This window comes from Megachile rotundata, chromosome 2, assembly GCF_050947335.1.
Source record: "Megachile rotundata isolate GNS110a chromosome 2, iyMegRotu1, whole genome shotgun sequence".
NCBI lineage: Eukaryota > Metazoa > Arthropoda > Insecta > Hymenoptera > Megachilidae > Megachile > Megachile rotundata.
In genome coordinates, this window is record NC_134984.1 from 13,683,837 (window position 1) to 13,698,189 (window position 14,353).

Sequence of the window (14,353 nt, forward strand, 5' to 3'; positions counted from 1 at the left end):
CCTAATCGCGGTGTACGGCCACTTTGCGTCGGAAATCGAGGGTTGTCACTTAGATCCGTCACGAAAGGACAATTCCAGACCTTCGCATGACTATGAGGTTACTTTCTTTCTTTCGTTCTTTATTTCTTTCTCTCTTTATACCTCTGACGGTCTTTTGCATAGATTTTCTATCTTTTTTACTGTTTTATTCTTCTCTTTTAGGTATCTGATTCTTTTTTCAATTATGTAAAAATAGAAAGTGTTATATTCTAATAATATTCTATCTATTCTAACGTAATTTCTAGGATTGTGAGAGTTTTTGCTTAGTGAGTTTTTCAAGTTCGTTTCTCAAGTCCTAGTCCCAAAATTATCAGTTTCACAAATTTCTAATTCCAAATTTATTGGTGATTAAAATTCCTAGTTCCAGAATTTTCAATTTTCAAAATTCCTAGTTTCAAAATTCACAATTCCCTAGATCTCAAATTACAAAATTTTGAGCTCTCCAAGTATCAAGTTTTAAAATTCTTATATCATTAAATTGCTAGTTCATAATTTCAAATTCCCCAAATTTCTAGTTCCAAAATTCTAGATTCCAAAAATTGCTAGTTCCAAAATTCAGGATTCCCCACATTCCTAGTTCCAAAATTCAAATTTCCCAAATTCCTAATTTCTAAAATTCCAAATTCCCTAGATTCCTAGTTCTAAAATTCCAAATTTCCAAATTCCCCAAATTCTCCAAATTCCTAATTTCTAAAATTTCAAATTTCCTAGATTCCTAATTCCAAAATAAAAAATTTCCAAATTCCCCAAATTTCCCAAATTCCCCAAATTCCCCAAATTCTCCAAATTCCTAATTTCTAAAATTTCAAATTCCCTAGATTCCTAATTCCAAAATTCTATATTCCCAAATTCCTAGTTCCAAAATTCCACAATTCCAAATTCTCCAAATTCCCCAAATCTCCAAATTCCTAATTCTAAACTTCGAATTCCTCAAATTCCTAATTTCTAAAATTGTAAATCCCCTAGATTCCTAGTTCCGAAATTCTAACGATAAAAACCACGAATCATTTACATCCAAAAATTAATACCTAAACGTACACTCGAAATCTTTTTCTAAAGTTACCTATTCTAAATGAAGTACTTAAGGTGCCCCATAATTAAATAATATTCGATGAAACTCGAAACAAAGAGGTAGATTTGCAAGTTATCAAAGAAACGAATTAATGATGTCTTGACGCCTGGTAGATTTATCAGAATTGCTTATCTGCCGTTATCTGATTGGAAGTGGAACGAACACAATGGCATTTTTCTTTTAATTGTCAGTACGTGACGGCTGCGCTGAATCCCAAGAGAAATTGTACCACATGTTTTTTCACCCGCAAGCATACCCTTAGGTTACATCGATCGTATGAAAGCTTTTACATGACCACCGCCATGATGTGTTGCCGACAATTTCTCATCGTGAAAATTACACTGACCATTAAAACAACCGTCTCGCTTCTACGCGATGTGCCAAGGACGAACACATTGACTGATCAACGTTGTTGCTTTAATATTATTCCGCAGTTACGTTCAATTACTTTATCGATAATTAATCGTTTAGTCGATTATTGTCTCGTCGTGTCGATCGAAATGATCAGGAATTCTTTGTCGATTTTTATTTTTCTAGTAACACTAAATTCTATACATATATTATTTTTGTGTATTATTATTTATAATATACTTAGTTTATTATTTTATTGCAGTTTTCACTTGAAAATTAATTTTTAATTTTATAAGAATTTTTAACTTTATAGTCCATCAAGTTTTTTTAATTATAGTTCTTTTAAGTCTTTTCATCTGAACTGAATTTTTTGACAAGTTTTAGGTAATTTTGTTTTTATAGTGTTTGATACCCAATAGTAAGTTTTGAGTACTGAAATCTTCATTATTTTTTGTATTTCATAAAAATTTTCATGATAGTAAATTTTCAAAAATTTTTGCAACAGCAAAAATGTCTGTGCAATTTATATTTCTCTTTTTGTAGTTCAAAGTCGTCAACAATTAGTCACTACAATGATTGCTGTGCTGTCACACTACTGATAGATTAAAGTTTCTGATATTCAAATTGAAACTATCTTTAAGTGATTAAAAGTCAAGTGCATTGAAGTAATCAATTTTAACATTGCATCGAATATTTTCTCAACATGAGTGTCCACGAAATATTGTGATAGTGAAAAGAAAATTTAAATAGGGTGATGTACATTTATTTTTCTAGCTTGAACGATAATTAATTATTTAGTTGTTAATTACTTTGCTGTCACTTCGACTGATGGATTATGTTCTGTAATCTTCTGTTTCATTGATTAGGAATGAATAGTTATATTGTTTATTCTTTCAATTATTATTTTTTATATCCATCAATTTTTATAGTTTTATCAATTTTTTGTATTATTAATTTTGATGTGTTTATATTATGAGTTTCTTTTTAATTATTATTTTTAATATCTATTATAATTTATTTTGTTAATCATTAATTTCTGTTTTGATTTGTTATATTGGTAAATTTTTTCAATTATTATTTTTTGTATAGTTGTTTCATCAATTCATGCAATATATTGCAATATGCAATTATATATAGTTATATCATTCATTTTTTTCAATTGCTATCTTCATATAACTATATCGTCAATTTATTCAATTATTAATTTTCATTTGGTTACATCATTCATATTTTTCAATTATTATCTTTCATATAATTCTATCATTCATTTTTTCAACTAATTTTTCTTCACATAATTATGTCATCTACTTGTTCAATTATTATTTTCTCCCCATTTATATCATTCACTATTTCAACCACCATTTTTCATACAATTATACAATTAACCTTGTCAACTATTATTTTCCACAAAATAATTATATAGAAAATTATTATAATTATTACTCAATTTAATAATCAATTATTTCAATCATTATTTTCCATCCAATTACACGTTCAACTACCACATTTTTTCTTTACAAACGTAAAAAGAATTGTACACATTTTTTTCCTCGTGCACAGTTCCTCTTTTATAATTTGATAACAGCAAACGTGAATATTTTAATGTTGACGTAAAGTCGTTACGAGCTAAACATATTTAGATAGGCGAATCGTAAAGAGAAATCGGAACGCAACCTTGAAATAGATTTATTGTTACATTGTCATGCAAGAAATTGTCATATTTCCAATATAAATGCATTTTGATGTTCAGTATACTTTTTATTGCTGTTAAAACGTTTGCTGTTGCGGTACTCGCCATTATAAAAATGGCTGGTACGTGTCAGAGCGCATCATGATAAGTGCACATTAAATATATGATTAATTAATTTGTTGATGTACACCTTTGACGTCTTATTTTAGTAGTGAAGGAGGAGGAACAATTTTAAACATAATTATATTATAATATTTATAATATTGTTAATACTTTGTACATTGCATATTATTCATTGCATATTATTGCATAATATTCTTTTCTATATTTTTTGCTAATAACTGGAGCTTCAATTAATATCGTGGCAAAGGAAAAGTTTGTTCAGAATCGCCCTAACTGTCCCTTTTGACTCTTACAAAAATTATGGAACACCCTGTATAATATTCTTCAAATGTTATATTGTTTTATTATAATGTTATAGCACTATTACCTTATTGTATAATATTGTTATAATATTATATGTATTATTATACTATTGTCATATTGTATAATAATATTATAATATTCTTGCAATTTTATATTATAATATTATTGTACTATTTTCTTGTTATACAGTAATATCATAATATTGCAATATCATATTATTATATGTCTGACATTACTGCAATATTACCTTACAATATAATATTAGTACATTACTGCAGTTCATATTATTAATATTATACACTATTACATTACTACAAAATTTTCAATAATAGTATTAACAATATTCAAACATTCTCCACATTATTTTACTAAACCACCTGAAATATCAAATCACAATTATCTCCAATTAAATGTCACACAACTGACATTTCAAAACATCAGCAACTAACTTGAATAATTTCAAATCCCCTCAATGTACATTAAATTACTCACCCTATGAATTTTAAAAGAAAATGTTTTAAAAGAATCGTGTAAGATTTTTCCATACACGATCGCACCAATTAAAAGCGCAATTAAAAAGTGTGGACAGCAACAGAGAGACGATACATATGGAAGGAAGAAGGGTCGAGTAAAATAAAAAAAGAATACAGAACAGAAAAAGTAGGGTTGAGGACACGCGAGCCATCCATAATGCACGGCTCGCCGCAAAGATGCGTTAGCAAGATAAATTCGATAGAAAATGGAAGGACAAAGCAGGAGAGAGAGAGAAAAAAAAGGAGAAAGATCATGCGAGAGTAGATGAGGCGATTTCGTGAATTTATTTGGTTGTCCAAGGTTCGGACCACGATTCCTAGAATGCAGATTGTCAGCGTTCTACTTGCGTAACATCTGCGTGTTTATGATCGTTTAGGCGAATCTTTTATATGAAAAGAGAATTTGTATTCGAGAAAGTTGAGAGTTGGAAATATTTTGGTTACTAATTTATGGAAATTTTAGCTGTGATCATTGTGGAGGAGAAAGTTTTTCGTTGAATTATTGTCGCGATTGAAGATTTTAATCAAAATGGCGGATGGTGGTCTTACATTTTTATTGAATCGTATTTGAGATCTAATGTGATTATAAAATTGATAATAAAATTTTTGATTATAATAAAAACAATTAATAATACAATTATTATTCGTATAAAATTAATAGCAAAATTATTAATTATTAATACAAATTTAAGATCAACGTCCACCATTTTATTTAATATCATATTAGAGACCTGTAAATCAACAAAAATTGTGGATGTAAAATTTGATGATTTGAGATATGAATTTTAAAATTTGAGATTTTGAAAGTATAGAAAGTTAGAGATATAATAAATTAAAAAATATAGAAAATTAGAGGTTTTGAAATTTGAAAATGTGAAACTATATAAAATTAGAAATTTAAAAATTTGAAAAGATAGAAAATTAGAAATTAAATAATTTGAAAATTTAGAAAATTTGAAATTAAAAAATTTGAAAAGATAGAAAATTAGAAATTTAAAAATTTGAAAATGTAGAAAATTAGAAATTTAAAAACTTGAAAACTTGAAACTTTGCAAATGCAAGAAATTATTAAAATTGCATACAATTTCTAATCCTCAAAACTAATGACACCAAAGTAAAAAGATTTTGTCGTTATTTGGGGTCAGACAGAAATATTTTAAGTATCCTATTAATTTTCGTAAACTTGGCGTGGCGTTTTCGTCCAGGGAAATTGTTAGAACTGAGAAATTGGCTGCAAGTGGCTCGAAAAGCATCTGGTAGCCATCTGGTAACGAGCCAACTGTAATATTTTTACGACGATCACCGATAAACTAATCTTTGAGGCGATCAGTTTAACAAAAAAAATAAAATATAGCAGGTGATGTCCTCTTAGCTCGTAATAAAACACCGTAATCCTAGTTTTTGATGCTCTTTTCTGTGTTTCGTTTAATTTCATGAATCTCGTGGTGAAAATCCATCATCATTATGTTGTAATTATTTTCAAATTTATTGTTTAGGGTTATTGGTTCTGAGAGTGGAAGTCTTTTGGATTTTTGTATTTCTGAATTTTTATGATTTATAGCTTTTGGGTTGGGTTTTTGGATTCTTGGAATTTTAAGATTTGGTACTTTTGTATTTTTTCATTTTTCAAGTTTTCAATTTCTCAAATTTCCAAATTCTCAAATTTTTGATTTTTCAATTTTTCAATTTTCCAAATTCTCAAATTTCCAAATTCTCAAATTTCCAAATTCTCAAATTTTCGATTTCTCAAATTTCCATATTTTCAAATTACTATATTCTCAAATTACCATATTCTCAAATTACCATATTCTCAAATTACCATATTCTCAAATTACCATATTCTTAAATTACCATATTCTCAAATTCCCTATATCTCAAAATCCCAAATTCTCAAATTCCCCATATCTCAAAATCCCAAACTCTCAAATTCCCCATATTTCAAATTCCCCATATCTCAAAATTCCAAATTCTCATATTCCCTATATCTCAAAATCCCAAATTCTCAAATTCCCCATATCTCAAAATCCCAAACTCTCAAATTCCCTATATCTCAAAATCCCAAATTCTCAAATTCCCCATATTTCAAATTCCCCATATCTCAAAATTCCAAATTCTCATATTCCCTATATCTCAAAATCCCAAATTCTGAAATTCCCTATATCTCAAAATCCCAAACTCTCAAATTCCCCATATTTCAAAATCCCAAACTCTCAAATTCCCCATATTTCAAATTCCCCATATCTCAAAATTCCAAATTCTCATATTCCCTATATCTCAAAATCCCAAATTCTCAAATTCCCCATATCTCAAAATCCCAAACTCTCAAATTCCCTATATCTCAAAATCCCAAATTCTCAAATTCCCCATATTTCAAATTCCCCATATCTCAAAATTCCAAATTCTCATATTCCCTATATCTCAAAATCCCAAATTCTGAAATTCCCTATATCTCAAAATCCCAAACTCTCAATTTCCCTATATCTCAAAATCCCAAATTCTCAAATTCCCCATATTTCAAATTCCTCATATCTCAAAATTCCAAATTCTCATATTCCCTATATCTCAAAATTCCAAATTCTCAAATTCCCTATATCTCAAAATCCCAAATTCTCAAATTCCCCATATCCCAAAATCCCAAGTTCCACCTTCAAAAAGTTTCGAACGTCTAAACATACACATCACACCTCTCATTAAAAGATAAAAAGTGTATAAATTAAAAACGATCTCCATTTTCCATCTGCAATCAAATTAACGACCCAGTTTCCGTGCACCAATTAAGAGCCGTAAGGCACGCATATCACTTTTGATTATGTGTTATGGGTGTCGGTGGGTATCATTCGACGAACCGGACGAACTGTCTGTTCGAAGCCACAGGACAACATATTGATTTCCTTCGTGGACTGGACACTGGCCATTATCGATCCGTTAAAAAGTTCAGGGCTGTCTCCTGAGCCTCTATGTCCTTTGCAAAATGCGATTTACGAACAACTCTTACAATCTGCGACACTCATATTATTTTTTATTGAGTCACACTTTATGTTACATTCATTTGTCATTTATAATTGATGCAATTAAAATTGATAGAATAATTGAATTGTTGCAAATTAACGAATGTTAATAATTAATAATTAATAATTAATAATTATTGCTACTTATAATTCATTTGTCACAATTCTGTTATTTCTTTAATTTTAACTTCATTTGTGAATTTTTTACACATATTACTTATGTATTTTTACATAAATTATTTTAGGAATTATTTTTCCATACTAATGAAATTTTTGTTATAGTTTCAATTTTTATTAGAATTATACTTATATGTATTAGGAAATGAATTATGAGCAACATTAAAAAAATTACAGGGTTTTAATACATAAAATACATATTTGCATCGTTGCAATAATGAATGCAATTATTAAAAAAAAAAAAATGTTGCATCGGCGGGATTTGAATTCGGAATAAAAAACTTGAAGTCTACTGCGTTTGCTACTACGCTACAAGTTCATTAAAAATAGTTGGTCTTGTGTTACTGTAATGAACTACATATATAATTTTAAACATTTTATTAAGAATATTTGTTAAGAATATTTTTCTCATTATTACCTATTAACGACAATTATATAATTTTCAATATATTTAATGTACATATACATTCATCATTCTGATCAAGTTGCACTAAAATCAAAGAGAACCTACATCTCTAGTAAACCTACTTACCATACAATTTTATAATAACTTACTACTACAATTTATATAGTAGACAATTTTTATTTATCCAAAAAATTTAATGCTTCTCTAAAAAGTTTCTACAGCATATAAAAATGTATAGCATATGAATTGCAATATCAAGGTCGGGTCAAAGAGGGTTCGATTCGGCAAATTGGAGAACATGCGACAGAGAATCGAGTCGGGGCGCCGAGTTTCATTTGCCTTTTTTTCCTTTTATCATCGATTCTACGCCACGAAAGAGAAAAAGAGAGAAAAGAGATAGAGACAGAAGGATTACCGTGAAATGATCACTTTTCTTTTTTTTCTTTTATACGCCTGTGGATTTTAGGTACTAACGTTGGTGTTAGGTAATCGTGTGTCGTGTGCCGAGAAGTATCTTTATATTTGTGAAGTTACCTACAATACACGTTTGTTATTGGTTTGCTGTTGTTTTGCCGACACGTTGAGAGGAGTTTTTTTTTATTTTCCTTGGATTTGTTGCGCATTTTTTTGTCACGCCTTTAGTGATACCACACCGTCACCGTTTTCCCACCGTCTTGCTCTCCGTTGTCCACCTTGTTTCTTTCCTTTCTTTATTAGTCATACAATTTATAGACGAACATTGATATACAGGGTGTTTCACAACTAGTGTAGATCTCATAATTAGATCCTTGAAATGGGGGGTAGATGACGTGATTCTAAATAAGATTTCTCTTTGCAGAAATGGAGTTTGAAGCTTCGTTTTTGAATTATTAAGGAAAAACGCGGACCAATCAGAGCGCGAGGGTTACGCATGCGCAGACGCGAGAGCGACAGCTTCGAGCCTAGTGGCTGAGCGCGTAGTTCTCGCGCTCTGATTGGTCGATGTTTTTCCTTAATAATTCAAAAACGAAGCTTCATACCCCATTTTCGCAAAGGAAAATCTTATTCAGAATCTCGTCAGCTATCCACCATTTCAGAGATCTAATTAATCGTGAGATCTATACTAGTTGTGAGACACCCTGTATAGTTTAGAAGATTTATTGGTACTATTGTAATTGAGAACGTGGATTATAGACACTTATGTCGGTTATTCAAAAGAAAGTCGATCATTTTAGGTAAAACGGATGTTATGTAATCGATTCGAGATGTAGAATGGTAGGGAATTTATGAATTTGCAAATTTTCGAGTTGTAAGTTGAATAGTTTTGTATTTTCAGATGTAGAGATTTAGTGATTTGAAAATTTGATGATTTGGAAGTTTGAGGGTTTGAAATTTGGAAATTTGGAAATTTGGAAATTTGGAAATTTGGAAATTTGGAAATTTGGAAATTTAGAAATTTAGAATTGGAAATTTAGAAATTTGGAAACTTAGAAACTTTGAAATTTGGAAATTTGAAAATTTAGAGATTTGAAAATTTAGAAGTTTGGAAATTTGGAAATTTGAAAATTTGGAAAAGTGGAAATTTGGAAATTTGGAAGTTTGGAAATTTGGAAATTTAGAAATTTGGGAATTTGGAAATTTGAAAATTTGGAAAAGTGGAAATTTGAAAATTTAGAAGTTTAGAAATTTAGAAAACTAAAATGTTAGAAATCAGGAAACTTAGAAATTCAGAAATTTAGAAATCTAAGCAGCTGTAAATTCAAAAATTCGAAAATTTCACCACTTGAGAATTCAAAGCTCCAAAAAGCTATGTAAAAATTTAAAAATTCCAAAACTTGATAAAACAAAAATACAAAAATTCATAAATTCGTGTACCTAAAGATTAACAACCCTAAAATGCAGAATTTCCAAATTTCCCCCCAATAATCTACAAACGAATCTGAAAATATAAATTACTTGAAACAATAAATTACAACTTGTTGAATACGTAAACAAAGTTGTATAAACATTGCGTAATAAATAACAGTTAAATGTTGAAACACACATATAGACCGAAGTTAATATACATTGCTCAGAGGTCTAATTTTTTCTAAGCCATATATATATTTATCCCGCATCTATTTCTTTTGGAACCGTGCCCGCCTAATGTATTTTCAGCTTCATGGTGTAATGGGATATCACCTGATCCCGCTATATCCTCGTCTATCATTTTTCAAAGCACAGACAAAACATCACGATTCTCCGAATAATAGCCGACATTTGTATAATCCACGTTCTATTGTATTTTGCTAATGACTCACGTGACATTTAAATGTTGGAGTAAATCCGATTCAGATGCCACACGATTGCATTATTAATTCAGTCGCACAAACGATCATTGATATACTTGTAATACAAGCTGTCCGATAAATTCCGTTTGTTCTTCGCTGATTCCGACAGCTTTTTGGCACACTTGTGATTTCAGAATCGCGAAAAACATGTGTGAAGTCACGTGCTGATAGTATCAAGTATTTTAATATTATCGATGAAGGTTAACTATAACAAATTCGCTGTTTTTATTATAATTACACACTCCTTTCATTTCTCCTCTCCTTTCTCCTCGAGTTCTTAATAACTGCACCGGGAGATATGTACTGTTAAAGCTTCCGGAGTCCATCAAATTTCATTGATCAATTTTGTTCAAGTTTGGTATCAAGAAACTTGGTGGACCTTAGGTTACTTTGAAAAGCAGGTGTGATATGTAGATATCTTGGTGGACTACATTTTTAGAAATATTTCTATTTTGACATCGATTTTTAACTATATTATATATAATATATGCAAGGTTATATTCATTTACATAATTTTATGATTTATCCCATGCTGGTCTTCGAAATTCATCAAATACTTTTGAGGTTAGAAAGTATCTTTGATTAGGAAATTAGTGTACTTTCGAGGTTTTTGAAATTTAAAAATATTGAGGTTAGGAAATATTGCTAATGTACTTTTAAGGTTAGAGAATTTTTGAAATTTAAAATTTGATAAAATCGTATAGTACAAATTTTTAATATATCCTACAAAATATAATATGGACAGTGTCGTTGCTTTACATTGATTATGGTACAACTCAATATATTTCAAATTTTTTGTATGGGATACAAGATTACATTGTTTTATATTTTTTTAGCAAAATGATATATTTGTAATAAAATCTTAAGTATATATTACAATTATTTTGTTATAAATTAATAGTATAATAATTTATTAACTTATATATATAATTATTAATTATTAATTATTATGTACAATTAACAATTTACAATGTACATAGTAAATATTACAGTAATATTAATTACTATGTGCAATAATAATTTGCATTTCACTCATTGCTAATTAATACACGTAATAATTCGTAAACCATGAATTATTTATTACTATATATGTTTAATAATTCGAAATTTATATATAATTCATAATTAAATTATTAATTATATTATACTTGATTACGTCGCACTAATTGTACTATACTTAATAAATGATAAATTATTAATCATAACATACTCAATTACATTGCACTATTTACACTATAATCAATTACAAATTATCAATAACATCGTCCTTTATTAATAATCAATTATTACTCACAATTACCAATTTACAACATACTAATTATTAATCATCAATAATAACAATAATTCTCTACTAATAATTACAAACACCATCTGGGCCAATGATCATAACAGTCGAGGCCCATATAAAATCAATAAATCAATGAATCAATGAATCAATGAATCAATGAATCAATGAATCAATGAATCAATCAATCAATGAATCAATGAATCAATCAATCAATGAATCAATCAATCAATCAATCAATCAATCAATCAATCAATCAATCAATCAATCAATCAATCAATCAATCAATAAATCAATCAATCAATCAATCAATCAATCAATCAATCAATCAATCAATCAATCAATCAATCAACAAACACCATCAACATCTTAAACAAATTAATAATAATTAATAACAACACACTAATCATAAATTTAAGAAGACCTAAAAAATGAAATATACTGAGTGCCACCATCATCAATGCTACCGCACGAACTACAACGCTGCTCTTTTCATAGTCCACCAGGATATACCGATATTATTCGTAATTAGATGTACGAGTGGTATCCCCATCGTTTCGAAACGTTGAAACATAGTGACCGTTGTATAATTTTCATTACAGGGTGCCACCGGGTTACGTGTACCAGTCGCCATATTTGGCGGCTGCGGCGCCAGGTGGTTTGGTTCCGCTTCCGGCCACGCAGTTGACTCACGCGGCCGCGATGGCAGCAGCGTCCCAATTCTACGAGTATCAAAATGTCGCCGCAGCGGCGGCCAGTTATCCAGGGACCTCGTACAATTTCGCCGAGGCTTATCCTTATACCAGCGCCGCCGCGGCTGGTATGTGTTTGAAAAGTGTCCAGAGCAAGGACAGCAACGGGCTGATACACCACCACCAGCAGCACACCGGTAGCAGCCCTGCGGTGCTGGCACAACAACGATTGGAGAAAGCTCTCTTGCCACCCTTTCTGCCGTCCGTGCTACGTAGCAACGGTAGAAAATTACTAGAAAACACAAACGCACCGGAACAATCAGATAACGAGTGCACGTTTCTATGAACGGGACTGGACATGCGAGCATCGCGCAGGGAAAATTTGGGGTTCGTTGGGAAAATATGGCAATGGAGGGGAATGGGTGTCGCGGTTTGCTGAATTGGGACTTTGGAGGATTTAAGGATTTGGGGATTATAGGAATTTGAGCTATGGGGTTTGGGGACTTAGGGAGATGGGAATGTAGGTGGTTGGTACTCTGGGAATTTGGGGCGTTAGGGAGCTGGGAATGTAGGAGGTAGACACTTTGGGAATTTGGAGATGTGGAATTTTGCGGATGTGTGGATATGGGAACGTAGGAAATTAGGGAAATTGGTGGTTGGAGGTTTATGGATATGGCAATTTGGGTATTTGGTGATTTTGGAATTTGGGGATGTGGAAGTTTCAAGGTGTAGAGTTAGGGGTGTAGGTATTTGTAAAGATTGGAATTAGGGGATATAGCAATTTGGAGACGTAGTGATTTGGGGATGTACCAATGTGGGGATATAGGAATTTGGGGACCTAGGAACTTAGGGATATGGGTATTTGTAAAGCTTGGTATTAGGGAATGTAGGAATTGGGGGACCAAGGAACTTAAGGATACAGGAATTAGTGAAGCTTGGAATTAGAGAATGTAGGAATGTGGGGTCCTAGGAATTTACAATTCTAGAAATTTGGGGATGTGCAGGTCTTGGAACTGGAAAGTCAAGAAATTTTATATGTCCACCTTAAATATCTGTGTCTTAAGTCGAGCTACGTTTTGAATGTCCAGATCTGTTTATAGGAGCGTGGAATGGAGAGTGAAAGCGAGAGAAAGAGGGAATGATATTCATGTTCGACTTACATTTTCGTAGTTGAGTAGTTCGTAGCAGCGATTCTTGCAACATTCCCACTACTTTGTTTTTATGAAGAAATTCGACAGATTTTATAATCTTTTTTTAGTATATTGACTGAGTATTATTTTACAAGTTTTATAATTATATTTCCAAATTTGCAAATTCTCTAATTTTTTAGATTTTAAAAATTTAATAGATTTTTAAATTTATTAGAAATTAATTAGATTTTAAAATTAAAAATTAAAGGAATTCTACATTTCTAAATTATGTAAAATATTTCTATGTGCAACAAACTATATGCAGTTGAATGCCATTTTCTTAGGGAGTTTCAAGATGGTCGAAATATTTTCGAAAGTATACTCACACATTCTAATTATTTTGCACGGGTGAAACTTTTGGTGGGAATCTCGCTAAGATTTTTTCTGCTAATTTTACCTAGTTGTGTTGTCGATTATTCATATTTTATTGCTACTCATCAGTAATATCCTGAAGAATTAATTGAATATAGTAATTCAAAATGACTATATTCAATAAATGTAGTAATTTTATAATATTCCAATATAATCGATATTTATCAATGACAACACTTCTAGAATTACCTGTCGCTTGTTCAGAATGAGTTAGAGCATATGTTTTGTATAATTGATTTGACAGACTGGTCTTGTTTGCACTTAGCAGGAGAACTTTCTGCAGTTCGTTTCCTTTTCAAGTTTCTATGAGATGACACTTTTTATCTGAGCAGTATAATGATCACACAAGGAATGCTTGATAATGATTTCTTTGATTTGCGCTGGAATGTTTCGCTGCCGGTACAACAGATACCTACATTATCACACGATAAAAAAAATAATAATAAAGAACCCGACGATGGAGATGCAATATTGCATGCTTACGCTGGCTTTGCATTCGATACCATTCAACGTGCAAATTATTTTGTTAATTGCTCTGATGTGCTGTCTACGGTGGTGGTGGGAACAAATGTCACGGTGGATGACAGTAGTCGATAAGCTTTACTACGCAATGATTGTATGTATTTTGCCAAATTGAACAAAATATTAATTACATGATTAATACGTAATTTTAATAAGATACAAATTACACGATGTATTAAAAAAACAATTTTGGCAGACATTTTGTGTCACTGAGTAACTCAAGGTTGAAACTAAAATATGAATTACATTTTCAAATTTCTCAAACATTGTATTAAAATTAA

The 14,353-nt window shown here is 30.6% G+C and overlaps 1 protein-coding gene across 6 annotated transcripts in view; it reads left to right on the forward strand.

The window, feature by feature from the left end:
• The window catches only part of LOC100875335 (RNA-binding protein 38), a 43,236-nt gene that overhangs the window by 22,689 nt on the left and 6,194 nt on the right, over positions 1–14,353 (forward strand). For 4 of the 6 annotated variants that reach the window (XM_076529078.1, XM_076529077.1, XM_003701688.3 and 1 more), the window contains one exon: positions 11,899–12,269. In XM_076529078.1, the coding sequence (XP_076385193.1) occupies positions 11,899–12,269 (371 nt within the window). The remainder of the gene's footprint in view (positions 1–11,898; positions 12,270–14,353) is intronic. The other 2 variants (XM_076529079.1, XM_076529080.1) reach the window with 1 other exon arrangement.